The sequence below is a fragment of the Lonchura striata genome, chromosome 2 (assembly GCF_050655825.1).
Source record: "Lonchura striata isolate lonStrDom1 chromosome 2, ASM5065582v1, whole genome shotgun sequence".
Classification (NCBI taxonomy): domain Eukaryota; kingdom Metazoa; phylum Chordata; class Aves; order Passeriformes; family Estrildidae; genus Lonchura; species Lonchura striata.
The window spans coordinates 45114210-45136804 of NC_140704.1; the positions used below are offsets into that span (position 1 = coordinate 45114210).

The 22595-nt window shown below is 36.0% G+C and overlaps 1 protein-coding gene across 10 annotated transcripts in view; it reads left to right on the top strand.

Moving 5' to 3' along the window:
- Positions 1 to 22595, top strand: part of ULK4 (unc-51 like kinase 4) — a 233721-nt gene that overhangs the window by 107132 nt on the left and 103994 nt on the right. For all 10 annotated transcript variants that reach the window (XR_014953277.1, XR_014953282.1, XR_014953281.1 and 7 more), the window contains exon 32: positions 14080 to 14185. Coding sequence is in view for 2 of the 10 variants with exons in the window: in XM_031503902.3 (XP_031359762.3) it covers positions 14080 to 14185 (106 nt within the window). In the remaining 8 variants the exon portion in view is untranslated. The remainder of the gene's footprint in view (positions 1 to 14079; positions 14186 to 22595) is intronic.

Here is a 22595-nt window from a genome sequence, read left to right on the forward strand (position 1 = left end):
ATCTTCTAGATTGGTGATTGGTTCTGCTGTGAATAAGATTAAACAAATTAAATTCTTTATCTTTCGTTGTTCATCCTGCCCTACTTTCATCAGTAACTGATAAATCTAACCTCCCATTCTTTAAGCTTTTTTCCTATTCTCACAGTCTTGCAGTGCCCACACCTTGGACACATTTAGTTTCATTTATTTAGTTCTTTTCCCATAGATTGTAATTTTGTAATATTCATATATATATGTGTGTGTGTGTGCATGGTTGTGATAAATAAAATATGCCCATATATATACACACCTGTGTGTGACAATCTCAAATTATTTCTATTAGCAATCTCAAAGTCTTTGTGATCTTATAAGTGTTCTTCATATTGTATTGTGTGATGTAAAAAAGAAGAAACGTGCCTGGTGCCAAGAGTTCTGTGACAGTTGATTGTGAGCAGCAGAAGAGGGAGTGGGAGAACAGCCTGGGGAAGCTGGCAGGGCTATTTTGTCTGTACCTGCTGGCTGGAGTTCAGCTCTGCAGCATTCCCTCACTCCCACCCCACTCCTGGGTCATGGCTGGAGCTAAGGGGCATCTGGTGACCTATGGAAGAGGAGGGGCTGTAGCACCATGATGCAAATGTGTGAAAGGCAGGTGCTGCAAAAAGATTATCTCTAACATGATACTTCACAAGTCTACTACCAAAGTGCGTCCTCTATGACCTTTAACTATCACGTTATAGGTAGAAATCATGACCTTACCATAGTTTCTTTGAATTTTATGAAAAAATTTAAATGGGTTATACAGAAAGGAGTCACCATCAATGTTCACCCAAGGAGATTAATGTTTACATTTAAAAATTAATTTATTTTTTCTGTAGAAGCAATATTAATGCAAAATCTCACGTCTTCCACACTTCATGTTTGTCAGGCTGATGAGAGCAAATTGCTAATTTATTGTTCCTGCTAATGTAAATATCAAGACAAAGGGAATGCATTTAAGGGAAAATATATATTGAAGCAAATCTGGGATGCATGTTTTTCAGAGTAAAATTCATTGATCTTGTGACCAGAATTTTACTGTGATTATCACTGTTCTGTCAAACAGCTGAGCTACATCTCTTAATCTCATCTAAATAAATATTGGCATGGGAATGTGGCAGTTGCTGACTGTACCTTTATTGACCAGCTGCATTCTGATGACTAAGGTACTGAGCTATTGTGTGCTTCACAATAGAGTTTGTAAAAGAATATTGAATGTCCATGAATGGTTTCTGGCTGGCAGAGGTTTCTGCATTATGCATCTGAACTCTGATCATTTATCTAGAAATTTGTCTGGTTTGGCCTCAGTCTTGTATTCTTTATGGATTCCTTGTGTTAATGTCTTCCTGAAGAGTTTGTGTTGCAGGGTGATAATTAGATTTTAGAATGTCAGTTTTCCACAAAGAAAAACAATTTAAATATTAATATTCTATTTTTACTTTCTGTTTTTACCTGTAGTCATTTACTTATTGTAGTAAATGCTTAGGTTCTAAATATATTTTCTTTTGTAAAATGGTTTTATAGGCAAGATTAAAAATCATTACTTTGCTAAGATAGATTCATTAGCCATATGTATGCAAAAAGATTAAGCCTACCAAGACACAATCTTTGTTTACCCGCTGTAACTTTCTAATTACAATTATAATAGAGCATGATCTCAAAGACTGAGCTGAAATTTTGGTAATTTTTTCTTTCCTCTCAGATTTCTCTTTTGAGTCCACTGTTTATATGACAAGGTTCGGTTTCTGCCCATTGGATGTTTTGATCAAGTATTTCTTTACTGATCTTATGGGTACAGGAATCAAAGTTGTGCCCCACAACTCTTTCTATTTCATATACTGGATTCCTTTCAAACTCCTGACTACCAAATAAGATAACCTGTTCAAACATTGTGATGCTAAATACGGTGACTGACAGTCTACATTCTGCAGTTTAACTGAGGGCCCCAAATTGATCCCTGTGGCAGATACTTAGGCACTATTTGGTGGGTGACATTACTTTTAATTTTCTGTTGTTGTCGTGTTATTTGATATGGAGTTTGGCAATAATAAAGGTCTTTACCAAGGAAAAGCAGATTCCTTTCAGTTACCTATTGGAGTAAAGTGCAATATATTTCCTTGGTGCATATCTCATTCACTTGACTAAAGCAGAAAGGACATGTATGGGAGCTGATAGCTCCTTTCACTGCTGCAGAGAGCCAGGGATTATTCTGTAAACAATCCATTTCTGACTGTTTATTCTCAAGTTCTACATTTGCTTGTCCTGTGTCAAGTTCTGGAGCAGAATTTAAATTCCCTGCACGTAGCTATCTTTAGGGCTCACATCTGGATGGCACTGCAGGAGCATATTGCTGAAAGCAAACAGACTAGCAGTTCTGATGGTAACAATGGAGTCTGAGAAAATTCTGCATGCATGTATAAGGTTCCATTAAAAAGCAGGGAGTGAGAGGGATGTCTAATGTAGTCCATTTAATGCATAACTCTCCTGAGAGTGAAGTGGGGATTATGCCTGCTCCTGTGCTTTTTAAAGACTAGTATAGAGGATGCTTGTTGGGCGAATGGTATCTCCATAACAGACGCTCTGATACTCATGAATACATTTCTAATTATATCTTAATGATCTCAGCCACAAATAGGAAAACAAAAATCTTTGTCTCCCTGAGTGGTTACCTTAGTGGCTGCAGGATTGGCAAGGTTTAGATTTTCCATCTCCTCTCACTAATCCCAGGGGGCTTCATTGTGAGAAATGAGATTGTTTATGATGGTGAATTAGATTGCTGTAAAAGGTTATTTCAACAGACAGTTGGGAAATCATAATAGAATAATTTAGTAAAAATGGGACCTAAAGTATGCTTAATGAAACATGATTAGATTTAATTTTCTTGCTATTTCAATCATTAAAGGTACATTATGCTTTCTCAGACCTCATTTGGGCTCTTTGCCATGGACCCACTCTTAGTAACAGACTGAAACTTGCATGTTCCATTAGGATATGAAAATGGCTAATGATACTCTAGTCTCCTATCCCTGGCTTTTGTAAAATTTCTGTTACCAGCTTTTCAGATATATTTTAGCTGTTTTCCTCTTTGATCCTTTTATTCCCTCATATCTATTGTACACGTTTTTCGGTATGAATAACTGTTCAGGGAGTACAGATTGAATGAAATGAAAAAAGACTAATATAGCTACCTAATAATTATAAGGTGGCTTGTTATGAGTAATTAAAAATTGTTATTTTAGTTATTACTAGCATTCTGTGTTCTAAAAAAGTTCATATTTTAATTTCTTCATATAAAATATATTTCTATGCTCTTTTAATCCAGTGGTGCAATTCTTTGGGGGTTTTTGGGTTTTTTTGGTTTGGTTTTTTTTTTTTGGGGGGGGGGGTTAGTTGGGTTTTGGTTTCTTTTTTATTATTTTTCTTTATTCTTTCTTTTTACAGTGCAATGACACATTGTGTGCCACCACAGATGGGCTAAAATTTCTGTCTGCACTCTAGTGTTATTAAATTTAGTTCTCAATGGTATTTTATTACTCTCTCTTAGCATCAAAATGCTACTTTGATCTAAAAATATCCAACTCCTTTTCAGGCTGTCAATTCATAGGAGAATAAAACTGCTCTTTGCTGGTAGACAACTTGGGTAGGGCAGCAGAACCTTGCTGATCAGCTCAGTGGGTAAGAGCATCAAGGTTGTGCGGTTGAACCCTATATGGGCCATTCATTTCAGAGGTGGACTCAATGATCCTTGTGGGTCCTTTCCACCTTAAAATATTCTGTGATTCTGTGATCATGGCTCCATTTCTTTTCAGGATTCCAGTCTGTTGTTTGGGGGAGGAAATATAGGTGTTATTTCAGGGTTTCATCATGTTATTCCAAGTTGGATGTGTGTTTCAATGAGAAAGGCTTCTTTTGTTGAGGACCAATTTTCTGCCCACAATTGCATGGGAGCTGGAAGAGAAAGGCAGATCTCAGGGTAGCCAGTGGCATGTCAATCAGGAATGCTTTAGGGGAAGGGCCCACATACAAATCCAAGTTCAAAATCACCCTAGAGGAAACGGCTGACTCTGGATTTCTGAAGCTCAAAATAAATATTTTGATTACTAAGCAAGATGTTTTACTAACATCTTTCACCATCTCCTACTGAAGTTGCTTCAGTTTGTATATATTAAATTTTCCTTGTCATAGAGCCTACTGATGATCGGGACTTACACTAAAAATGAGGAGAAATGAAAGAACTGAAGTTCTCTACATTTCTTGTAAGATAGCAAAATACTGTGGGATACAGGCAGTGTGATAACCTAGCGAGTGTGTCAGTGCACACTGGGAATGTTTGTTTGAAGTCTTAAATATTTAAGGAAATTGAAAGTCTGGCTCCGTTCTGAAACAGCATAGAGTCTCAAGTCATTGATTTTTCAGCATTGCTAGAATAGTTTTGAATTTTGCATGTCATAGTTGAAATAAGAAAAAGCGTGTGTATGTTCATGTGTCTGTATATACATATTTAATAGATCCTGTCCTCCTTATTAAGCAATAGCTATAAATTCTCATATAATGATTTAGTGCCTGTTTACCACTGAAATGAAGGTATATGAAGGACAAAAAACACTCACTCTTTATGGGGTTGAAGGCACTTTGTTACACTGTGAAGGCACTGGAATTTCCTGTGTTTCCAGGCAATAATTGTCTTAACAGTGAGGAAAATAAGGAAGATTTTAATTGAACCTATGCCCTACATATTGATGACTGAAATATATCTCTGTCATTAAGTGGAATCTATTTTCATAAACTATAGCAATTTTCAAACCTGTATTCTTAAAGCTGATTTCTTGAATCAGTATGTGGGTATTTAAATAGAAATTACTTGGGGAAAGAGATGGGGTGAGACCACGAAGAAAACTATAATAAAGTATTTGAAAATTACCCTAGAAAGATGTACAAAAATAAAAAATGCTGTTCAATATATTCTTAATAATTGTAATAACAAAATGCAGTATAACTTCCTCTGTCTTTGAGAAATAAATAGAACTTGCGTAGGAGAGCCGCCTATTTTGCTGAACTTAGCCATTTCTGATTCTGTCTTTGAATCATTATTAATCTTTGATGAAAATGGAATAAATTAAATGTGATATCATATTTAACAGCAAGAGGTTTACGTCTTTCAAGTCATAGCATCTGATACTGCTTCACAAATGCTTATGAGAAGCAGAATTGGTTGCCTTTCCTTGTATCCTTCTAGATGTGAGTTAAGCTTTTAAATTGTAAGTTGTGCCATTCCTCTTCTTTGCAACATAAGAATTGACTTTAGAACAGGTGAGAGTAAGAGTTTTCAGAAATGGTGCTTGGTTTGTCCCGGACAAGTACACAAAGTGCTTCAGGGAGGACCAGTGGGGTATCAGGTGACCCTGTAGTGCTGAATGACTATACATTTTTCAAGTTGTCTACTGCCTGGTGCTATTGAAACTGCCACCATGGGAGAAGGCTCAGCCTAGTCCAAAATTCATTTTGCTGTATTCTTATTTATATATTCAGTGGAGAAATTACTATTTTTTGTCTTTTCTTCTCAGTTTAATATTTTGAGTGGTAAGAACTAAATCAAAGAACCATAGAATACTTTGGGTTGGGAGGAATCTTTAACTATTTCCTAATTCCAACCCCCCTGCCCTGGGCAGGGATGTCATTCACTGGACCAGTTTGCTCAAAGCCCTGTCCAGCCAGGCCTGGAACAGTTAGAGGTATGGGGCTTCTATAACTCTTCTAGGAAACCTGTGCCGGTGTATCAGCACTGCTGTTGCAAAGAATTCCTTCCTTATATGCAATCTATATCTGTTCTCTTTTACTTAGATCCCATCTTAAATTCACAAGAATAATAATGTATTAGCACATAAAAATTTATCATAAAACTCATATTGCAAGTATCTTTTGAGTAATAAAATTATTATTATTGCTATTCTTGTTAGCTGTCATTTCTTTCTCCATTTTACTTGTTTCTCATCAGTTCTCTTTCAGATTATGTTCTGTGACCTAGCATCATCAGACTGTTGCTGGCTAAGGGAACAGTTGTCTTTCAATATCAGCAAATTTCAGTGGCCGGAAGATATTAATGCAACTGACATTGCATTTATGCTGTTAGTATTTTGTAGAGGTAAAATGGGGCTGTCACTTTATAAGTACATTTCTGAAATGTATGTACCTGAGATATGACCTACTAAAGTGAACTTTGTGTTCACTTTTCCTAGGGTCACAGGTACAGATAAAATAAGAATTAAATGCAAAGCAGGAAGAAAACAAATAAAAGAATAAAAATCACAATGTATTGAAAAAATGCTATTTCTGTCCCAGACCAACATAACCGAGATACATATTCTGTCTTTGGTTCTGGTGCCACAGTCATAGCTAATATAAAAGCAAACTCTGTAGAGTCTGGAAACTGCAGCAATATTCTAGAAAAATTTAAGCAAGGAGAAGGTGTTGTCATTTAACCTTGAAATTATCTCTTTCTAGTCTCTAGATTAATTTACTTGTTCTTTTTAATTTTTCATTTTGACTACATCCTGTTCCTTCTGGTAAACAGTAATAAAATAAAATTATGTTAATCTTGCACAGAATTGAATTAGGGAATGGTGTTGGTGGCTTGTTTGTTGGACACCAGGTTAAGCTGATCTGTGGTTTGTATGTCTGTGGGAGATTTTTGGATAACAGTAAATTTCCTTCCTGTTGTGTCTACAAGAGTGTTTCTAGTATTTACATAGAATAAGAAACTGTACTTCCTTTTGCTACCTTTTTTTTTTTTAATTATTATTTGTTCCAGTTGAGAAGTTCTCCGGCTGTGAATACAAACTGCTCCTTCCAAATGTACCCAAACATGGCTCTTAATACCAGACTAATTTCCTTTTTCTTCTGAAAGTGAAGAAGCTTTTGATGGCTATATAAAGAGTATTTTTAAGGCCTGGATTTTAAAAATACCTATGTTTGTAAACTGACATTAAAAGAGGTAGCAAATGCTTCCAAGTCCTATTTAGCTTATATATGTGTATCAAACCCACTCGGAAGAGTTTTCATCATTGTGGTGCACACACAAAGTTAGGACTACTCTGAATTCTAACCTTGCTCCACTATCATAGTTCAGTTCTGTTCAGACTGCTGAATCCAACTCAGCTCCTTTTATTTTTGGAATTCATATCCACAGCCTGGCATAAGAAGAAAATACATTGTCTTCAAGTTCTTGAATAAGTGCCAAGATAACACTGTGATGCATGGGGTATGATAGTGTGTTTGTGTAATACACCTACTGTTTATCAGGAACATTAACTTGAGATAGAATTGAGAATAAAGAATATATACCACTAATATATGGAAAAAGAAAATTTATAGAGATAGTTTGCCCATAAACTCCATTACTGTAGTTCACAAAAATACTGTAACATACTAAAACTGTTCTTTGTTTTCTGGGTTTGTAAGTATTTAATAATGTGATTATGGTAAAGATTTGTTAATGTCCATGGTCCTTAATTAACCGATCAAGAAAACTCCAAACCAGCAAACCCAACACATATGTTAGTGTACTATGCATTCTACTTTTTTTCAGTGTTTAGTCATCTGGAAACAAAAATGCTGAAATGGAGGAGATACCAAATTCTGTAATCTTCTGCAATGTCAGAAGGAAAGGACAAGACTAGTGATTTGGAAGTTGTTGCAATTTAAGTGTTGAATCAATAATGAATTCTCTCATGGATATTGATCACAGAAAAATCATGCCAAGTAAAATCTCCCTACAATATTTCTTTAGACTACACATGAATTTCACTACTAAGCAAACAAATTTATTGTTTAAAAGATATTTATTGAGTATAGCAGCACAAAAAAACACTGTAGTCATTAGTAGACTTATTTAATAATTTTTTTTTTTACAACTAATAAATACGTTTTACAATGTAGAGTTTTCATTTGCAGCAATCAGTTCATAATTTCTGTTGTCTTGACTGCGTAGTGCCCTAGTAGGAATATAGTTTGCTTAGAGCATAATTGCTTGTCTGTCTAAGCCCTGTATAGAAACATGAAAGAAATGCCCTCTTTCTCATGGGATAATAATTCTGGCTGTGTTACTTTCCAGCATTTCTACCAGTCTGTTCACTGAGGAATATTGTTAGTGCTCCCCTGTTTCCTGCCACGTGGTTTGGTGCCTTGTGGGGAAAGACTGGAAGATGAGTTTCCTAGGACATCCGTGTGCAGTAGGATGTGTACTTTGAGCCGAGTAGATTGATAGCTGGCAGAGCCTGGTTGTTGTGTATGCTTGTTTTCTAAATGCATGTCTCTTGGGAACATGCAAAATCTCTATGAACAGGTGTCTACAAATGAGATGTACAGACTGACTTAAAAAAAAAGATATAAAATATGAAGAGAATTTCCTAATGTCTTTCAGACTAGTAATCAGCTACTTAAATAATCCCTAAAATAAATAGTTATAGAAACTGAGGAATGGTGTATTTTGAAGGTGCCAAATGTAATCAGACTATGACATGATTCTAGCAACAGAAAATTCAGCAGATGTTTCATTTTGATGTAACAGCCCTTCATTGTTTTCAAGTTTAATGTAACTTGAATAAACTAGGTATCAACTTTCTCATTTGCAGTTGCAAATGCAGAGAATGCCTGGGAAAAACAATGCTTTTCAAACGAGATAGTATTTTGAGGTTAGAAGGCATAAAGCAAGGCACAAAGTAAAAAATATTAAACATGTAAATGTGTTTTTTCTGCCCCTTTTGACAGCTTGAATATATCTCTCAACCCAACTAAATTGTGGTAGAGAAAAACATTCTTTCCTCATTCAGACAGGTTCAATTTCCCTGTACTTCTTTGTCAGCCCATGCCTTCTCATTCAACATCTTTTTCACCAGCACTGCTGGATTTTAAGGAAGTCTGTAAGTACAAAGAATAAAACATTCAATTTGAGATTAAGCAGGACAATGTATAGTTTTTCCTATCCTTTTTATTTCCTTGTAAAAGCATAGCTTTTCCTCTGTTGGTTTTTTGGTCAGGATATTTTTTTTTTTCAGTTATGGAAAATGTCAGGAACGGCTTTTCAATTCTGATCTTGTACACCTCAGTAGGCAGTGGAAACTGAGTCAGTATCAGTTTTTGCTTTTAAATACTGCTTTAGTTCTGAGGGAGAAGAGACAGAGACCCATTTCTTAACAGCTGATGATGGATTAATGAACAGAGTATAGGAGACTTCTTTCCTTGTGGTTGGCAAAGTGTCTTTTGCATCAAAGCAAAATCCACATAGAGAAACAATGTCTGCTAATTGTTATCTGTCATTCTGAATTCTTGAAGAAGTAGCTTTTCATGAATGCTGGAAATTCAAGTCTGATAAGTGAATATTTTGTATGGTAATTTTTGGAATAATGTTTGGTTGCAGCTCCCAAGTGAGTTTGCAGTTCAAATGCTTCACTGCTACTTGAGACTTTCCATAGCATCTCCAGATTTTTAAGTCTAAATATGAAGTTACTGCTGTGGCGGTACCTATTACTTGTAGAGTTTCATTGCTTCAGAGCATACCAGCATGAATTCTTCCAGAATACTGCAATTCTCCAGAATAAGATATCTGTATAGATTTTTTCAATACTGTATGTTGAGATGTATGCAAATTTTTCTTTTTAGGAAACCTCAGTGTTATTTGCAATGAATACTTTTAATCCTCAGGAAACTAATTTGCTTGGCTACTTTTTTCTAGGTAATGGGGGAGTTTGTTTTCATATGAAATTGCTTCTGAGTGTCCTCTCTCTGAAGAAGCCTGACTCTGCTTGAGAGAGGAGCCTACTCAGACTCCCTCTGTTGACAGTAAATAAAATTTTCCATGAGAGTAGAATTCTTTCTGTAAGATTTTTAGGTTCAAAAGGATAAGCTTTGAGGTTTCATTGCTGCTAGAAATTCAGGTGCAATTTTGTAGAAAGAAGAAATGTTACTCTATTTTAAGAGGTGCTGCTGAATTGCTTTCCAATTCATCTGTAACTGTGAGTGTAAGATTGTGAAATTTTGCTTTATCTGCTGCAGTGGGTATTAGAACAAAATCTAAGACTAATTATACTGCTTTATGTTGGTTGATGCTTGACATTCTAGGTTTTTACTAATGGTTTCCTTTCTCCTTAGTTAATCCTTCAAAATCACTACTTTTCCCCTATACTCAATTGACTTTGCTTAAGCACATACTGACTAAGAATGCAGATGCTCTTTATTTTTCAATATTCCAGCAGGAATTTCTGTGAAATTTGCAATCTTGAAATCTTTGTGTGTGAACTGAATATCTCACCATTGTGATACATCTGAAAAGCATGATCATTCTAGAAATTGGTTGTCAGATCAGTTGCTCTTTTCTGTGTGACCGTACAATGGGTATGAGGGAAATATTTGGAAATACTAGTTCTGGTAGAACTGTGCTTTTGAAAAGCAGAGTAGCAAGAGATATGACTGTTCTTACTTCTGATTTAGATGATTCATAAGGAAAACAGTATCACCTTAATGTTAGAGATCCATATTTATATACTTTCAATTTGTGCATAACTGGTCTTATGAATCAAAAGCCACAAAGTGTTAGAGATCAAATTAACCAAAGTTTCTGATTCTGTATTTCATAAAGTAATAGCAAATCAAAATAAGCTAGATTGAATGCAATCTTAAACTATGTTCCCGTAAATAGGTCCTTGTTAGCATCAATGTTTTGGTTTATTTAATCTCAACTGTACTGTGACAAAGAATCATCAGATAAGAATGGCATATTTTAATAACTTCAATTTGAATATAATTAATTTCTATAATTTTCTTCTTTCAATGGATTTAGTGTATGAAAAATCAAGCCTCTATATTCTTATGTCCCCTTACTTACCTAACTTGTGTTCACACATCATATATAAGCTTGAGAAGGAGAGTGTGAAGTTTAATCACTCTGATTATATTGAATGAGCAGGAGTACTGTGGTATGTAGTGTTAAGATTTAATTACAGCACATCTCTAAACATAGCATTTCGGGCTTTCTCTTCTGGATCCCTAGATACATAAGTAGCAGACATGTATGTGAAGTCTCCCAGATTGCAAACCTCTTATCACAAGTGCAATTTCTTTTGTTATCTAAAATGTAATTAAAATTCTGTAGTTTGCCTAGTACTGTTCTAAGTTCTAATCCCCTTAAAGAAAGAGAAAAGGCATAGTATCTTGCCAAGATTCCTGCTCCCTCTTTGCTAATTCACACCCTTTTACCTTACTGGTTTAAATAAATACTTCAACTGATTTCTTTTGTGAAAATACAGCCCTTCAAAATTAGAATGGAAAGTTTAATGGCCTAAAAACAGTTCAGTCCTATTAGAAAAGCTTGATTTATCTTCTGTGGTTTCTCTTTTTTTAATACTAGTATTTCCTTGTTATGCCCTTGGTATTTCATAGCTGTCCTTTTTAAGCACTGAAGCAATTAGTTTTGAGAAGGCTGATTCTTCAGGGTCCAGTGCTTTCCTGCCTTTGATTCGACGAAGCTGTACATTTTAATGAAGTTGTTTCATCTGTGTTGCCAAACACTAGAATTTTACTGCTTCAATTCTAATTATCTCTGCTGGCAAATGCTATGTTTTATTAAAGCTGTCAAGTGCAGTGTTCATTAAATGTCCGCAGTCAGTGGTGCTGTGCACACAAATTAGATCAGCTGTACTCCTTGATAGATTATGAAGTTAAATATTTTTATATAAACCTCTAAAATTGAGTCCAACAGCAATCAGTGATGACTTAGGTAAGTAAAGCATACCTGTATCTTCTTGGAACCTAATATCTTGTCAAAACCCATAATGGAACATATGTTAAATCACTAGTAGTACAGCTGACTATACCATTTATATGATTATTTAATTCATTAAGATACTATTTTCCTTCCTCAAGGTATCTCTGTTGCATCTTGAATTCTAATTTGTATGTATTTAGGATAAGATAAGTTTTGTTATTTATGCTTTGATGTAAGTAAAAAACATCAGTGCTGGTCTTCAGCAGAGGGTTGCAAAGTGCAATTGATGTCCATTAAAAGCAAAAATGGCTTCACTGAAATGTTATTAACCTGGTAAATGTGAAAGATTGTTATCATAAACCACTAACAGCTTTTCTTCTAACTGCATATCTGAAAGGGGAATTTTATTAGAAGATGTTTACCTCAAACATATGAAGCAGTAATAGAAATATAGTGTTTGCAAAGAAAATATTTGAGCCCGGTCTCATTTTGACATTTGGGGATTTTTTTTGCTTATGTTAATTTTATGTTTTTAGTGTATGTATCACTATCCTCAGTAGTGGAAATAGTCATTCTTGCTATTTAATGTATTGTTTTCTAGGTGATCATTAGGAGAATGAATAAGATATTGTGATGATAGACTATCAGATAATCACATTATCTTATGAAAATAATGTTTTTCTTATGTTTCAGCTATCTGTAGATTTATTTTTAGTACCATGGCTTTATGGTGTCTCTTTCCTGTAGTGGTTACCTTACCTTTGAGGAATCTGGTGTTTATCTTTCCAACTTTGCTTTTGAATTTATCAGGCTGTATTTCAAACCTTCAGAGGAACAGATATTTATTGTGTTCTTTATGGAAATCATAAATAACATCTCAAAATGCTGTATAAAATAAATAAAATTTAAGAGCTCTTATATATATATATATATATTTAAGGCTTAGGTAAGAAACTACAGTCCTTCAAAAGTCTGTGAGGCACTCTTCCTTGTCTCTTCTTATGATCTATTTTAGAGCACTTTATTATAAATAGAAAATTCATACAACGTGAAGCTGAATAGGAGGCTGTGTATATTTATGTATTTAATTTTCTGTTAATATATTATACCTTAATATATATTTCATGGTATTTGTAGGAAATAATGCATTTTATTTTTTCAGTGCAGAAACAGAAAATATTCTTTTGACAGTATTCAAGAGCTGAAGTGATTTTTGCCATCAGTAATGCTTACCTTCAGACCAGTTTCATCATGTTCAACTTTAAATTTTTTTCAATTGTCGGACAGGAGATGGACCCTAATAAATGGTGTATTCTGTGGCAGTGAAGTAGTTGAGCAATACCAATATACTGAGAGATCTGATGGGAAAGGGATGCATGGAAGTTACCTAAGTGCATGTGAGAAACCTATGATGCATGAAACATGACAATTTTTTCTTAGTTGTTATTTTCACTTTGGATGTACGTATCTATTTGGCTTTGAGTCTGAAAATTGGACAAAAAATTTCCTGAACCTTCTAGGAAGATTTGAAAAATACTCAGGCTTATATTTACATCTAAACTCAGATTTGTTGTCAAGGCTTTTCCTATTTTGGTTCTTGGAAATTATCTGAGTTATTTCTGTCCCTCATGTGTGCATAAATGCATATTGATTGCATGGCCTTAGCCACCCTTTCCAGTCTGAGTGTGCAAAGTGTAATGAATATAACAGAAGAAAATAAATTTCTTTATAAACCTTGGTGCCTTCCTCTTCTCAGTGTAGTCTCAATAATTGCAAAAAATCACTGAAACAATATTCAAACATAAGAAAGACATTTAAAAAGTGGTGAAATTCAATACTGTCATAGGTCTTCAATGTGTCTGTGAAATTATGAATGTATACAAAGAAAAACAACAAAAAGACTTATGGTGGGGTTATCAACCTGAGATTGAAAAGAGTAACAATAATGCCATTAATAAAATAAATTTCATACAAAAGGAAATATTTCTAGTTCTGAATATATAGAGATGAGATTGATAAAGTTCTATGCCATTTTAAAAAGTCCTAACATTTTAGACCTAAATAAGAATTGGTTTAGTTTAAAATAACATAGGAGAAGTTTTGGTCTAATGTTGTAGAACAGGGTCCCTGAAATTGATGTTATCTACTAAGATATTTGGCAGGTTTTATGGTATTTTAAATGTTGAATTTTAATGGATTGAGAAAGTACTGCTTTTGTATTACTACATTTTTTAAGGTGGTAGTCTTCTAACCTTGCAAAAGGAATACTAGATTTTTTTTTTTACTGTTTTGTTTTGTTTTTGCAGAGATACCAGGACAGTATACTTGGGAATACAATGCAAACTGTAATTGCCTTACTGAATAATATCGTTGCTAACAAAAGTATGAACATGATGATACTCTTTCAAGAAGGTATGTCATCTTTGTCTTTATTCTCCTTTTTTCTCAGATGTTTCCCAGTGTGTAGTATCTGGCAGTGTGTGAAACTAAACTTCTATCTATTAAGATTTTGTAGGGGTTGTTAGATAATCACATTGTAGCTGATGTCCTCCTCATCAATTCTTCTTCCTTCCTTACCAATTTGATTACATATTTAACTTTTAGAAAGTTGTTCTTCCAAGAAAATGGACTTACAAAAGAATTACCAACTGAAAATTACATTTGTCTGTGAAGAATGGCTTGGGAAAGAAGGCATGGACTAGAGTACTGACCATAACAGTGCAGAGTGTAGAGAGACTTCTGCAAAATCTTCCTGTTCTCACTGGTTATATCTGCGAAAGGATAAGTTGTACAATATTTGTGCATACTTTTAAGAAATAGCTTCTGTTCCAGTCCAGTGATGTAGACTAATGTGTTGGAACCCAAGCTGACTATAAAGTCTTAATCTAAAAACCATTGCACGTCTTCATGAAATGTTTACCACCTAAGCTGGGTAATAAAACACAGGCACGAGTTGTCTGGAAGGTGGTTGGTTCTCTATCCTTGAGAGTGTTCAAGGTCAGGTTGGGCAGGGCTTGGAGCAACCTAATCTGGCTGAAGATGTCCCTGCTCATTACAAGAGGTGTGGAATAGATGACATTTAAAGGTCCTTTCCAACCCAAACTGTTCTATGATTCCATGATTCATTTCTCTGTGTTTTGTTATCTAGGCTTCTTTTATTTAGAAATTGGTTCTGAAGAAATGGTTTCTGCTATTGAAAATCTATATAAATGTCACGGTTTGACACTGGCACAATGCCAGCACCCCCATGAAAATGCACCTTCCCCAAATAAATGCTGTGAGATGCGATCAGGAACAGAGCAGAGCAGGCCCAAGCTTAGAAATAAAGGAGCAAGAACTTTATTAAGCTATTACTATGATAACAAACACACAGTAAATCCAGAATGAAAACCTTCCAAAACATTCCTCCTCCCCCCACCTAAATTCCAACAAACCACAATGAGACACTACTTGGACCCTCAATCAAGTTACCACCCTTCAGATAATCAATACTCAGTCCATCAAGGGAGAGAGGAGTCTCTCTTGCACCATAGACCCCCAGGAAACACAATTGCCACCTCTTGTGTTTCCATGTCACACATGGCACCATCCAGAGAAAATCTACCAGTGTGACATCCTCCTTTCCATGTCACAGTGCTCTCACCACTGTGCATGGACCAAGACTGCTCATGGGGCTCCTTTAAGGATGCTTTGCCAAGGACCAAAATAAACAACAGTTCAGTTTCTTATTTTGGGATCACAGTCCCCTCCATTTTCTACCCTTGGGGCTAAGGGTCTCGAGAACAGAGATCATCTTCTTCCTGAAGACAGAGGGCATCACCACACCCTCCTCATCTTTCCTCTTTTCACTCCATTCCTGTGCAGTAGTCGCTCAAGGTCTCTTGGCTCACCAACATTCTCCTAAAATGCAGTCACTCTTGGAGGAGAAATTGGTTCAGTCTGTGGTTAACAAGAAGAGTCCAGCCAAAAGCCACTCCATCATCTCCCCCCAACCTTCTTTTCCTAACATCTCAGGTCCCAAGGTGTCTCTCTTCTCTTTCAAATTGAGGAGGAGTAATATTTCACAAAGCTCTCATTCCCCCGGAAAGGGTTAAAAGTCCTGACTCCCGGGACGGGCTGAAATCTCGGCAAAGGACTCCATCTCCCACACTGGGCAGCTTCCCCCCCCTTCTTCTTCTCCTCTGCCAGCAAATTTCCAGGTGTCTTCAGGCTCTCTGTTTCTTTCCCTCTAGGTTGGGGGGTGGAACAAAGACATCTCAGTTTCTCTCCATCCTTTCATCCGCAGGAGCTGGCCTGGTTACAGTCCCTTCACCCCCTGGCCTACCTCTCCAGGCCGCATGACTTCCCCTCCCACACTCAGCCTGTGGATGGGCAGGGGAGAGTCTGCACTCTCTGATGACCAGAACCAAAGAGGCAGTTCTCCTGGGAGTTCTTGCTTTTAACGCCCTGTGTTCTCAGAGGCGTGTCCATGCCTTCAGTGGTCACTCCAGGTGCCGATATCCAAACCTGACCACTGATTGGTTTGACCCCAAATTCCTGAGAAAATTCACTTCTGTGTCAAACCACAACAATAAATTACAAGCTTGTTTAGAGACTTACATTTTGATAGCATTTCTTCTGTTTATCATGAATGGGTGAGTGACATCTAGCAATACAGGTCCATGCTTCCATTTGTACTATTTATTGGTACACATACCAGCCTATGAATCCATCAAGGTGGGTAGCAGAAATCATGTTTTAATTTTCATAATTAGCATAGTAGTTAAAACGCTGACCCAGAAAGCAAGAGAGCTGAATTCGTGAACCTTTCTAGTCTTAAGGGATTGAATGGACAATGCCATTATTCAGGAGACAAACTGGAACTTGACATTGTTGTTAGACAACATGTTCCTCTCCTCTGTTGCAAACAGATCCACTCTGAAGTGAGTGGTGTATTAGTGGAGAACAGAGCCAGGAAAAAAAAAAAAAAAGAGAAAGAATGGAATAGTATGACTAATTTGGAAATGGTTGGTTCATAAGATTCTGATTATTTGATTATTTCTCACCAAACTGCCTATCACACTTAGAACTGCTTGGAGTTTCTTGGGATTTAGCTGTATGTGTTGCTTTTACTATCTTTAGGCACATCTGCTCTGTGTCAGGCAAAATCCTAACTTGGCATTGACCTGAGCTGCAGCAGGGTAACTTGTTAAAACTGCATAATGCAAAGAAGTTTGTTCAAGTCCCACAAGCACTGTAACCACATAATTGGCATACCTTACTTAAAGTAATGCACCTCTGCCTTTCTGTGTGGCAAATTAGGTGCAAAACTGTTTAAGAGCATGGCAGAAATGCCTCTATTCCCTAAATATCTCTTATTTTACTGTCCTACAGGGCAAACTCTTCTGTGCTTTTTATGCTGCTGGTAGTATGTCTGTGCTCTTTCACTTCTCATCTGCTCCAAAAATAAAACACATCTCTTCAATCATGCTAGTTTCCAAATTAAGGAAGCAGGATAGAAATAATATTAAAGTCTTTTTCTTGCACTATGTCCTAATGACTCCAGTAATATTTTCAGACTAATACTGATTAGATAACAGTAACTTGGGCTCACTGAACTTCAGCAACCACACTAGAGAAGGCAGCACAGCAGCCAAAAATAATTTATCTCAAGTCAAATGTCCTCATCTTCTCTCATCCCTTTTCCCCACTGGGTAATCTTCAGAGTACTGGGAGCCTGGATTTTGCCCAGTGCTTTATTGATTTAGGGCCTAATTGTCAAGTAAAGGACTTCTAAAATTTGGTTTGCCAAGGATGTTATGAGTATTGATCTTGTAATTACAGACTGTTAGGTTTTTCTTTGAATTAAAAGGGGAAATAAGTTGTTCTGTGCTAACTGGAGGGCTTTATAGCCTTTGAATTACCATCTGTAAATACATAGTGTTCACATGAGGAAAATACCTTAAAATTCTACTGCCATATCTTTGGCATTTGACTTCTCATTTTTAATGACTTTTGTGTGATGGAGAAGAATGCAATCTAGGAAAATGAAAACTGATCTTCCTCTTGCAGAAAAATATCCTGTAGTCCAAATAGAAAAGTTGGACATGAGTCAGTAGTGTGCATTTGCAGCCATCAAGTCAAAAGAGGTCTGCGATGAGAACGAAAAACTGAAATATTGAGGAAAGTGATTATTCTCCTCCATTCATTGTAGTGCCTAGTTTTGAGCTCCAAACTGTAATAAAGACATTGACAAGCAGGACCAAGTCTAGAGAAGGGCAACCAAGATGTTTAGGAAAGTGGACCACTTAATGTGTGTATTTTCAGACTCTGCCTGCACTATTATATGAATGTATCCTTTCTCAAGTGCAGAGCTTTGTATTTGCCTTTGTTAAACTATAAAAGGTTTCTGGCAGCCTTTTTTTTGAGCTCTTCAGCTTCTTGAGTTCTTTCTGAATCCATCAATCCTTCATCACGTAAAGTGCTTTCTGCACTTTAATGTCATCTGTAAACTTGCTGAACATGCATGTTAATATATCCTATTAACACTATGTCTGTGCTGTTAATGAAGGTATTCAATATTCATGAGCTATTCTCCTCTGTTAAACAAAACCTGAAGACAGATTATTATGATCAATTTCATAATTTCATCAATTTCCCTTATTTCCTTGTTACAGTGTGATAATTAATTCATGTATATATGGAGCTTTAGAAATTAAAAACCATAGATACTTGCTGAACATTAGAAGGAACTCAGGTTAGGTGGTCAGTCCTGTGAAGATTTTTGTATCTAAGAGTCAAGGCATTAGCAATGAAGATTTCTTTCTGATTTTGTGCATGCTTTTCTTCAGCTGCCAAGAAGCTGTGTTTTTGCAGACAGATCACTTAGAGACCCACGTCACTGTTTCTTTTTGTGCCTGTTAGCCTTCAGAACTCTCACTTGCTCAAAGGAATTGTGTGAGGTGATAGATATTTTTAAAGGGCTGCAACTTACATGTTGAACTTTCTGCATTACTACTTCTATGATTTCCTGTTATTAAAAATTATGTGGTTGTGTATTTCAGCAACTTTCATAGAAGGTGGATTGCCTGGTATTAATTTCTCTCTTCTCTGAACTGTGTTCTTTTGTATTAAAATACAATCAGACGTACTGGTAACCACTTAAAATGTTTAAAGGTGAAATGGAGAATAACATATGCAACTGAAGTCACAGAGGGAATTTTAAATGGCCTCTACTTGTGTTATCAGCTATTAAACATTTGTTCTGTTAACATTAATGACAATTTCTACTTAGTAATCGGGGGAATAACATGATTCAGTTTAATTACTAAGACTGGAATTCAGTAAGGAGAGTAGGATTAATATAGGGTCCCTTGTGAATAGTTAAGGAAGGATATTTAGGAACCAAGACAATTGTGGTCATTTTCAAGAAGATCTTCTACGAGAGTGATACCCTCTCTTTCCTCTGTCTTGGCTTCTGGCTGCCAATCTTTCTTTCTTCCCTTTCCCCATCTTTTGATATCAGGCAATTTTAAGTTTAACTTGAGATAGCAGAAGTCCAAATATGTATTCAACCTATAGTAATCATTATCTGATGACAGAGACGCAAGTTAATGCCATAATTTAGAGAAAGACAAAAGGCTTATCAATTAAATATTCTTCACTAGCATACTGCAAAAAGAATAGTGCTATACATGACATCTGCAAAATATAGATATGTACTTATACATTATGTACTATAAAGATCTATTAATTAATATGTCTCTGTGGCCTTTTCACTATTCACTTCCCATTTTCTTTCTAGGATCCCTACAGTCTGTTTTGGGTTTGTAACCACTGAGTTTAATGGTGTGTTGGTCAATGCCTGAGGAGGGTATCTATGAAATGATCCCACAGGTTCATTCAGTGCATGAGAGCAACTCACACTGGAGGGCGTGCTTATATTTGAGTGACATAGGACAAAGCAGCACCAAGGTTTCAGAAATAGGGGCAGGGAGTCATCAGTGAGGAGGATGGTGACTTAACTGGCATAGAGGTCGGGAGAGATACAGGCTGCAGACCTATATGAAGATGGATATTTTTAGTTCTACTGGTCATGAAAAAAACAGCTATACCTTACTTTGTGGCTGTCGTATTAAAAGGGTTGACATTTATTGACTCTAAAATGAAAACCCTGTTCTAGATGCTGAGATTATGAGTTCTTAAGCAGGTGTTGTAGGAGTACAGTGGTTGATCATCTGTTTCTCTATACAGGCACTATAGCAGTCTACTGAAAAGACATATTGTCTCTCTTAGATGTGTGTCTAGTGACAAACACTGACATACTGACAAATTTATACATAAGACAAACCACAAAGTCAGGGTTGGCTGCCTGATAGGTGAGTGGTGTGAGTGTGCAAGGCTGCTTCGTTATGTGGATGTGATGATTAATAAATAACCAAGAGCACAACAGCACTTAATGTAGTGAAATTATTGTACTCAAGTACAATTAACAGATACATAAACTTTTTATTTTGCTTTCAGTTCAGTCTCTTTGTTACTTTTCTTTCTTTACTTGTGATTTTTTTGCGGGGTTTTGGCTTGTTTTTCATATAGTTTGTACAAATTAAAACCAGAAAAAGTTGAATTGTTTTCTAGCTAGCAGTGCTTTCCAACTCTGAGTATGGTTTGTCCATTGGTAATATTCAAAGGCAAGAAATGTCTTCATTCTAACTGTTGCATCATTTTGTTTATAGGAAGAGTATATCATATTAGATTGTAGAGAAATGTCTTTCAAAGACTTTAATTGCTTCGCAAGGATCTTACTTCTGAAGAAATGAACAAAATATCTTGTTAGAAAATAGATCTTATAGGCTGCAGTGGATGACTTCTGATAGTCTATCTGCATCTATTTATTCCTGATAATGCATCAAATTTATTATGTTTATATAAAAAGCTATCTTCAGCATGTTTAAAAAGTAATTCTGAGTTTCCACTGTTACTCAAGGCTCATCTAGTAAACTGTTTTCAGCCCAGTACTTAGGAGTGAGTTTACATTTTTAGCTTTTCTGAATCCCATTATACTCCATAAATCAGACACCAATATTTTTATGATTATCATGTAAGGAGATTATTTATATATAAATTTCAATACAGTCATGTTAATTTAATTGCTTTTCCCAGACTGTACTGCTGTGATCTTGTATTTGGCTACTGTACTGAAGTAACTACCACTAGCAGTATAAGCAGAGATGTTTGTCTGAATGTTAAAATCAAGCTTCCCTGATACAGTAGAGCAAATCCTAAACTTTGTCTTAATGATGCTGAATTTCAGAAACTAAAGGGGAATTATGGGGTTTAGTACAATAAAAAGTCTTTGAGTTGTGTGAAAATGTGACCGCTGTTAGTAATACATGGTACTTGAAGCAGTTTGTGTAAAACCTGAAGTTCCTAAGGACCTTTGTGGAAGTGTAGAATGTCAGCTACAGCAGTCATAATATTCAATGCCCTAATAAGAAAGCATGCTAGGTGCTTAAAGCAGGGACAGTTGTTAAAAAGAACAAATTTGCAATAAAGTTTGTGGTATGAGGATCATAACTCATTTGCACCTCATGAAAGAAAGATCAGTTTTCATGGCTGAAATATCCTTATTCATCTTGTGGTCCACTGCTTTGACTTATAGTCAAATGTCAAGAGATTAATTCCATTTCAAAAGTCTTTCTGTGTTGTTGTATTGTTAAAGTCGGTTAAATACCTGCATATCCAAAAAATGATACTCCTGACATCAAATTTCAATCTTTTTCTTGAGAAATAAAGAAAAAAATATATTTTAAATACACAGATCTTTACAAAGTAATAATTATTACTACCATAATGATGACTATGAATTCTAAGCTCTCTAGGTAGACCCCCAAACATTACTTAACTAAACCTTAGGAAGATGTTCTCCTACCTTTCATTTCCTCAGGGATAATTTGATTGCAGCTTCAGTCTCCAAAAGACATTGATCATGGTGTCCATAGCACACTTTTAAAGAACAGTTTGTAGCTTGTTAGCCAGTTCTCATCACGTGCTACATCACCAGTGTTCATTAAATTAGACATTAGATTGCAGTAAGTTGATTACCCAGATCTTCTTCCCTGCTGCATCCACCTATGCAGTAGTCTGAGCTGGGAAGTCATTGGTGTGTCATTACACATGACTTGGATTTTAGGGGTAAAATTGAGTTTTTGGAGTAGTTGGCTTCAAAGATGTAGCATTTTCTTCCAAGATGGGCGAATTTAACTATCTCTTAACATGGTGATCAAGAAGAGGATTAGTCATACAGAAGAAATCTGCGTGCAAAGAAAAGGCAGTACTTAAAAAAATCTGTAAAATACGTTGCTTGAACTAATAAGCCCTTATAAAAAAACAAAAGGCAACTACAAATAAAACCCACAGACTTAGTCTGTGAAGAAATCAATCACACATTCAGACTAGTTCTGAAGTAATTTATTCATTCTTTACTAGCTTCTGTTTTTTCCTAGGAGTCTCCTGCAGAAGTCTTACAGGATACAATATAGAACTATTGTAGGTACAGTTTGTGGTAATTGGGATTGGAGCTGCGGCCAAGCCTCATCCCCAGTGGGCTACAGCTGTGCAGGACAGGTGACCAGCACTGAAAGCAATGAGACATGGAGTGCTGAGGTTCACTCACCAGTCACAAAAGGGTACAGAAGGCACGCAGGTGCAGTGCATGAACAATGAGAGGTATAAAAGGTTCTGCTGAAGAACAACAAAAAGCAGATGCCTGCAGCCTTCTGAAGTGAAATGATGTTCCTCTGTATGGGCAGATGCTTTTGATGTGCTGTGGTGTTACTTTGTT